We start from the raw sequence: 8,623 nt of genomic DNA, 5'->3' as shown, positions 1-8,623 counted from the left end.
CAGGTTTTCATTCTCATAACATTTAACAGTATCCGAACACTACAACAAACTGATACTATTTGGAATGAGTCACTTAAACAGTTCATTATAGTCTAAAACTCTATGCCTCATATTATTTAACTTCAAAGCTACAGTTTGTGATTCGGTAACCGTATCAGTTAAATGGAATTTACTGTTTTGAATGTACGACAAAATGTATTTTTCTATGCGGGTTGGGTGTAACTGTAGATATTTTTATTGACTATCACTCAAAGGGGCTTTCCCTCTTTCTAAATTTTAGTTAAAATAAATAAATTAATATAATATATTACAACTAATTTGCGAATTTTAAAATAGAGCCTTGCATTTGTGTGTTGGGTAGCATCCATTTATTCCGTAACGCTAAAATTGGACATTTATTTTACTTCCCATCTGCCTTCAGTAACGCTTTCTGTATACATTTTTTTAACACTTCAGTTGTCGCGCTGTTGTATTTTGTACAACAGTGGTGAAAAAACCTCGCTTTTCGTACACAGCATCAGCGTGGTGGTTCGGGCGGTGGCAAACCGCACGACGACTGAAGGGTTAAATTTTGCAGGGTTCGTTACGCTTAAGCTCCCCCCTCGAGCGTTACGTGACACAGTGGTTCCATTTGTTCCACGAAGTGGTCATACATCATTTTACTCAATATCCGGTGGCAAATACCATGAGAAATCGCCAAATAATTATTTTTGACTGTTAAAACTCCGTCGACGGTGATGTCGTAATTCATATCACTTTAAAAATTCTGATTAGGATGTGAAGATCATAATGCGAAGGTTCTGTTATATGAATGATTATATTATGCATCCGGTACAAATCATGACCAACACTTATTTGAAATTATTGTTTTCTAGGGTCCCTAGCGTCGCAGCTAATATGTAAATAGTGCGCAGTGTACATAAAAATTGTAAGAATGCAGCGCCACACTAAAAAACTGATTTCAAAATGTGGCGAGTTGAGGCGCGTCGCGAGTCTCACTGGCGCGATCCGGTTTGGTGGCGGTGCGACAATATGTGCATAAAACCGACTTTGCAATTATATCTCCTTCCGTGTCAAAAATTAACTAACGTATTTAATATCTTGAAAAGGACAATGAAATCTCTACATTGAAAACAATATATCAGGACTATTTTTTTTTTCCATTTTGAGAAGATTTCCTGCTCAGAGTTGCTTCAAATGCTCAAAAGCCTAGTTTTTAGTATGTGGATAAAAAAAGCAACACTTTTCTAAGTGACGGAGATGCATATACCAAATAAATACTTGAAATATTTATTAATTGATAAAGCCAATTGGGTTGTTTAGTGAAGAAAAATTCACAGTTTTTTGTAGCTTAATCGAAAGAACACATCCCAAGCAACCAATATTTCGGATTGTACTTAAGCAGTGAACTCCAGAGTTCACTTTTGGTACAAATCTAGTTTCAGTGAAACTTTTTCGCTGATTAAGAGAACGCCATGGATATTAAATGAACTTCATTCTCAGAGAAGTAACTTATGAACTCATCAACAACTTGAAAGTTCAGAACAAGTTTGAACTGAACTTCTTTTGTACTTGAAGATAACAATCAAACTTAAACGAACTTTATGCAAACTGTAAAGTTCGATTAACTATTATGTATCCGGTAGAAATCAAGACCAAAATTTATTTATAATTATTGTTTTCTCGGGCCCCGTGCGTCGCAGCTAATATGTGAATAGTGCGCTGTGTTCATAAAAATCGTAAGAATGCAGTGCCACACTAAAAAACTGATTTCAAAATCGCACGAGCTGAGGCACGTCGCGAGTCTCACTGGCGCGATCCGGTTTGGTAGCAGTGCGACAATACTTAAAAAGGGAACTGATTAAGCCAAAACATGCCCTTTTATCCGAACTATTGGTTGCTTGGGATTTTTCTAAGTATTACACGATTTTATTGCACTTCAATATCCTAATATTGATGTTATAAATGATTGAAAAATATTTCAATCCGTTGACTCAATGACATTTAAATTTACATAATGACAGCTCGCCCCGAAGTAAAATTTGCCGAGGGGTGATTCAGGGGTGACTTCCATATTAATTTCAAACGTGTTTTAAAAATAGTTCCAGGCCACGTAAAATTTTGAAACTTCGGATTCTAGTTCAGTTTTAAACGTAGATTCAGAATATATAAGAAACTGGATACCCCTAAATAAGCCAATTGGGTCCTAAAGCCCTGTCCCAATTTTAGTGCCAAACGCTTAAGTTTAGGCCAAAAACACATGTTTACTCAATTTTCTAATGTTTTCCGTTGAATTAAGCCCAAAAACATTTTTATTAGATTTTGTCACATCCTTTGGCTTAAACTCAAATTTTGGGTGTATTTTGTTTTCCGTGTCCCTTACGAAATGTCAGATAGGAATAACCCCAGTGGTCGAACTAAAACCCCTGTGGTGTTTTTGTCGACTAAGCGAACGTCAAACATGATCAAAAGTGTCAAGGTTCATTTATGGACCAAATTTTTTAATTAAAGTTTAAACATGATAAAGCCATTATTTGAGCGGGAAAAATTGCTAAAGTAATTACAGTAACATGCTTTTTCGTGTTATTAAATAAAAACAAGATTTCATTACAAATTTTAGGACCCAATTTCACATCAAATTTCTACCAAAACCAAATAACGAACAAGTCACCTAATGTAATTAACCTTATGTTAGATACTGGAATTTTGTTGAAGATCTTGTTTTGACGTACAAAATAAATAACATTTTCATTTTGTTCCTCCCACACTTTGGGAAGTCATGTCTAATATATTAGAATGGCTGTTGTATCATTACTAATATTGACCGTTCAGTTCCTAACTGTTCACGACCGTTTGAAACAGTCGTCGTCTGAAACGGTCGATGAAACAGTCGCTGTCATATTCGACAGCAACAATGAGCGAGAAAGTTTTCGCGCGCAAATGTGCACCTCTACTCTTTCAAGTAGAGCAACAAGGACAGCAGGGTGGGCGTCAGATCAGATTTCCAAATCAGCTGTTGTTGACACTCAGCTGCCGACTGCACGCCTCGAAAAATGAGGGGTGGTTGAATGGAGTGTTTATAAAAGTATCTTTCACTAAACAAAATTCAGCTCGTTATATATGTTTCTCATTCTCAATATTCAGGTTCAATTAAAAAATTCAATAAGTGGCAATAGTTTATTACGCGTAAGGTATGTATGGTTATCATAACAATGTGTTTCAACAACATACATGAATACATTGAGATTCCCCTCGATTCCCGACGACTGTTTCGAACAGTCTCATAAATAGCCGGGATAATCCAACATTCAAGTGGATATACAATATATAAGAATTTTATTGTCTCAGCGCTCACTAAAATTATTCATTGAATTAAAGTACAATGTTGCAATTGTATCCATAGTGAATTGAAGTATTAGTAGTGAAAATTTTATTATTTTGTCCATTCATTCCAGTTAGCTACAATTATACTGGTATGTAATTAATTCTTTGAATATTTTTATCATTGCCATTATTGATAAAACTAACAACTTTGAAGGCACGCTGCTAACTTATTTGCAAATATTTGCAGCTAGAACCTTCACAGGTTCATTTTCCTACTCAAACATGATCATGTGATGGCAGAAGTTTGATTAAATGTGATTAAGAACATATTCAAAAATGTACTTCAAAAAAAGTGATGTAGTGACCAAGTGAGTATATTTCTATCCTCATTACTCACATCAATACTGATTCCTAGATGTCACATAACACTCTAAAATGTATTGGAAGTAATAGATGTACATCTGTACTAAGGTTCTGCAATCTAAACTGATTGAAAAATCGGAAAACTCAATTGATTTTAGTTTGCGAAGACAATGAACAAAGTGCTAAAATCGCTCAATTTTCATCACACATGAAAAATACACTCCATCATTCATAGCCCTACTATTAATATTATACAGGAACGCCATGAATGTTTATGTTTTTACAATCTTGAGATCATATATTGCAATTTTAGGGATAACTTTCCATTCTACAAATGAACAGAAAGCTGCCGCAGCAATCATATTACTGATTTGCACAAAGCATCATCGATCGGCTGCGATGATACCTTGGAAACCACGCTAATGACTGTTGTTTTCTGCTGTTTTCAAAGCTTTGCACTCTACTAGCACACTTCGATTAGATGGCTCCGTTCAATGATACAATGATTTTCAAGCCTGCGATAGAACTTTGACAGCTGCGGTAGAACTTGGCGGCTACCGCAGAACGGAAAATTTTCGAAATAACCGTAAAGGCCCAAGCACAATGTGAACGGCAACGCGGTACAACGGCAAAACGGCATGCCCATCTTGATCTACACTAAAGTTATCAATCCCATATTGAATAAATCCTTTTCAACATTGACTTGACAAGTAGAGTGTAGCTCAAGATGGGCTTGCCGTAATGCAGTTGTACCGCGCTGCCGCTCACATTGTGGGTGGGGCTTAACTTGACCCATGAAAGGGTAAAGGAGTGACAAACAATACATTTTGTTTTTTGATTTATGACCTATGGGCGGTACCACTGAGCGTGATTTGTGGACGGAGCTTTGGTCAGGGGGGGTATACACTACGAGGTGCGCCTACCGTTCATGTTTTGTGAGTGTGTTCGTGAGGCTCACAACGCTACTAGACTTCCCGTAGTTTGAATGTTGAAAAGCATCAACATTTGCTGCCTGGCATGGCCCGCATTTTCGACCTGTGCTGTTTGACCCGGCCCGCTTGAGAGATGATGCAGTTTGGGTCGGCCCGCGTGATAGATGATTGTTAGGCGAGCTTTGTTTGTAGTTGACAGCCGTACACCCACTCTGGCTTTGGTTGTTCTTAATTTTAGTACAGCGAGCGCAGGTTTTAAAACCCCATTTTAGCATATAACATTTTAAACGTGTTCTTAGACCAAAGACAACATCCGCTTGAAATAGACGCACCATGATTCTGCTTTATTTTGACAATGGTTTGACAGTTCTCCGAACGGCTCAAAAAATTCTCGTCATCCTCGTCGAACAGACGGAGATTTTTGTGTGCTTCGGTCGTAAGTTTAGTGCAATTTTGCATCGAAATCCAATTAGCTGCAGGTTATCTTCGATTACCACCAGTAAGCGGAAGTGCTACAGTTCTCCGAACCACGTAGGAAACGATGGCCGTGAAAGCAATCAACGACGAGGCGCACTTCCAAGCCGAACTGGCTGCCGCCGGAGGAAAGTTGGTCGTGGTGGATTTTACCGCAACTTGGTGAGCGTTTGTTCTTTTGTCCTCGAATTCAGTGAGTCATGTTTCTAAATTTCGATCGTTAATAACATTTTCAGGTGTGGACCATGCCGTAACATTGCGCCCCTGTTTGAACAACTTCCGGCCAAATACCCGAAAGCAGTTTTCCTCAAAGTGGACGTGGACAAATGCTCGGAAACGGCTTCCTCGCAGGGAGTTTCCGCCATGCCAACCTTTATCTTCTATCGGGCAAGGGTGAGTTTGATTTTTGAAGATTCGTACTGAAATTATTAACTAATGAGGGCTCTTTTTGTAGACGAAAATTGACCGCATGCAGGGAGCTGATATCAATGGTCTGGAGGCAAAGATTCAGAAGCATTACGTGTCCAGTGTTGACGAATCCGGAGAGGACTACGGGCATGGCTTGGTAAGAATAATTGCTCATGGCATTGCAGGGCTGGTAGCAAGTCTCTTTTCAGTGTCTTTTAGTTTTTTTTTCATCAAAATGGTAACATTTGTTTCTTTTTTCTGCATGCAATGAATACCTACTTTCTTAGAAAATTTAACAAAAAAAAAGTTATAGGAATTCCTGGAGGAATCTTAGGCGGGAAATCTGCAGTTACTTCTGAAAGTATCCTAAGAGAAATTTCTGGTTTAAATCTTAAAGCCATGGTGAACGACAATTTTATGGAAAACCCTTGGAAATCCTACGAAAATTTTAAGATTCACTGGATAAACTTCTGGAGGGCCTAGGATTTTTTTTTTGTGAAATCCTAGCGGAACCGAATGGCGAATAGCTGAACATTTTTTGATGTAATTCCTAGAGAAAATACTTACTGTAATAATTGTCGCGATGTCACGAGGAATTAGAAACCAACTTTTGGAAATTGCCATGAAGAAACATCTGGTCGGATACTCTAAGCAAGAAATTCATATATAAAACTCTCCTGGCTCATGTTTAGTTTATTATTGTCGTGGATCCTGTCTGGTCTCTTTTTCTTCCTATTTAGTCTATTCTTGGTTCTTGGTTCACCTCATTTTTACGACATGAAGTCTCTAAAGTTACTACCAGCCCTAAATTCTGTGTTTCTTTACTAATTGTATCTCCATTTCACCCTAGTTGGACCTAGCGACATTCATCCAGAAGAACCAATGCGAATGCCTGAATGAATCGGATGACCACCCGATGACGAATGCTCTCAGCTCTGGTGCGGGTCATTTGGCGTCCGACTGTGACGAACAGCTGATCATCTCGATCACGTTCAATCAGGTTGTGAAAATCCATTCGATCAAAATCAAGGCCCCTCCGACGCATGGACCGAAGAATGTGCGGCTCTTCATCAACCAACCGCGCACGATGGATTTCGATATGGCCGAATCGCACGTCTCGGTGCAGGATCTGGTCGTGGACCAGAAGGATCTGGAATCGGGTGCACCCATTCAGTTGCGCTTCGTCAAGTTCCAGAACGTGCAGAACATTCAGCTGTTCGTGAAGGACAATCAGTCGGGCGAAGAGACAACAATTATCGATCACTTGGCCTTCATCGGGTCACCGATTGCAACGACGAAGATGGACGACTTCCAGCGGGTGGCCGGTAAGAAGGGCGAGAGCCATTGAGAGGTGACCATTATTCTGGTCAGTCTTGTTCGGGAGAAACTACTACAGATGATGAAAGATGATGTAGGTACTCATGTGGGTTTGATTGAGTGGAATCGGTTCTCGGATAAAGTCTTGTTTGCTTTTTTATAAATTATTAAATTACATCAAGAATACCAATTACACCACACGACTTATACACTTTAGGATTGAAAGAAAGCCTTTCAGAGCTACCGTGATAAGAACTACTAGACAACATTTGGATGACATCTGGTCGTAACAATTCATGGAGAAATTCTGATATGATTACCCTGTAATTCTTTTTGCCAATTTTCAGATTTCCATACAAAGTAAAATTGTATGGATGGGTTGAAAATTGGTGCTTTTGGAAAATATAATTTACCCTGTCTTTTGGTTCAGAAAGGGTGTGGGCGCGTTCTGCTAAGGAAGGTCGAGGAAGGTTTCTTGTGTGAACAACTTAAAAGATGGACTTTCTAAAGTGCTAGAATGAAATATTGTGCTTGTGGTGAACATTTTAAGATGGGATGGAAGGTCATTACTTTACGTTCACGCTTTACATCTACTTCTCTAAAAAGTTCTATACTAGACCATTTCACAAAAATCGAAATGTCTGGGATTCAAGCAGTCACCCCCTAGTCCTAATTGCCATACTAAAACAAACTACCAGACAAATTTTCATCAAATTTGGAGAAGATTGAGAGGTGCCTGAAGTCGAATTTTTGTTTTTTGGCTATTTTTTACATTCAAAAAATTCTAACGAGAATTTGGAAAAACGAAAATCAAAATAAATACCACTAGTTGAACGTATTATTAGTACCGTAAAACGGGGTATCTTTGATAATGCGGTTAACTTTGATAGTGCGTTACCCACCGCATACTAAACGAAATACAGTAATACCTCGATATAACGTAACCTCTTTATAACGTAACTCGATATAACGCAATTTTTACCTCGATATAACGTAACTTTTTTTGGCTCTCGTTTATTTTTCCAATTATTATTAAAAACATGGTTTATGAACTGCAATAAACATTTTTCAAGATTCAAACACCAACCAATACTAAATCAAAGCAATGCAAGCGTTTACTATCACTGAATACAGTCATAAATCGATATCGAAATTTCTTCACGGATTTCAACTATAATCATTCTGAGGATGCCTCCAGAGATTTCTCCATGGACTCATCTTAAACTCTTCTGGTGTTCATGAATAAAACTTAAAACACATTCATAAAATAATTCCGACAGGAATATTCCAGATAATCCACGGGTTAACCCTCCTGATGTTCATGTTTAAATCTTCTAAGATTTTCTTCTGAAATGACGCCTGGGATTCCACCAGATGTTTTTAATCAATTTCAGAGATTCCTCTAAGAGTTTCTAGGAGCATTCCATCATATTGACTTAACGGATTATTATTATTATCTTCATTAACGGGATTTGCAGCCAGAGGCTGGCTCATCTCGGATCGACTTAACGGATTACCGTCTTAAGAATTCCTTGAGGAATTTCATCAGAAAGTTCGCATTCAATTCCACCAAGAAATTGTTCAAATATTCCTTCACGAATTTCTCCAGAATATCTCCAAGAACTGTTTAAAAGGAATTTCGTATTCAAGGAATTTCAAAGTCAACTATTTTGAATATTGTTTTTTTTTTTAATTATATATATCTTTGAATTCTACTATGACATTGTACAAAAAATACCATCAAGTAATTTTTCCAGGATATAAAATGGATTCAACTATGAATTCAAAAAACAATTCCGCATATG

General features: G+C 37.9%; 1 protein-coding gene across 1 annotated transcript; it reads left to right on the top strand.

The window, feature by feature from the left end:
* The first annotated feature begins 4,985 nt into the window (after positions 1-4,985).
* Positions 4,986-7,013, top strand: LOC5570396 (thioredoxin-like protein 1). The gene is made up of 4 exons (XM_001659058.2): positions 4,986-5,255; positions 5,330-5,486; positions 5,548-5,658; positions 6,352-7,013. Exons 1-4 carry the CDS (start codon positions 5,161-5,163, stop codon positions 6,847-6,849), a joined length of 861 nt encoding a protein of 286 aa, XP_001659108.1. The 5' UTR covers positions 4,986-5,160; the 3' UTR covers positions 6,850-7,013.
* The last annotated feature ends 1,610 nt before the right edge of the window (positions 7,014-8,623 follow it).

This window comes from Aedes aegypti, chromosome 2, assembly GCF_002204515.2.
Source record: "Aedes aegypti strain LVP_AGWG chromosome 2, AaegL5.0 Primary Assembly, whole genome shotgun sequence".
NCBI lineage: Eukaryota > Metazoa > Arthropoda > Insecta > Diptera > Culicidae > Aedes > Aedes aegypti.
Note: the sequence above shows the minus strand (reverse complement) of the source record. Positions and strands in the feature narration are given on the sequence as shown.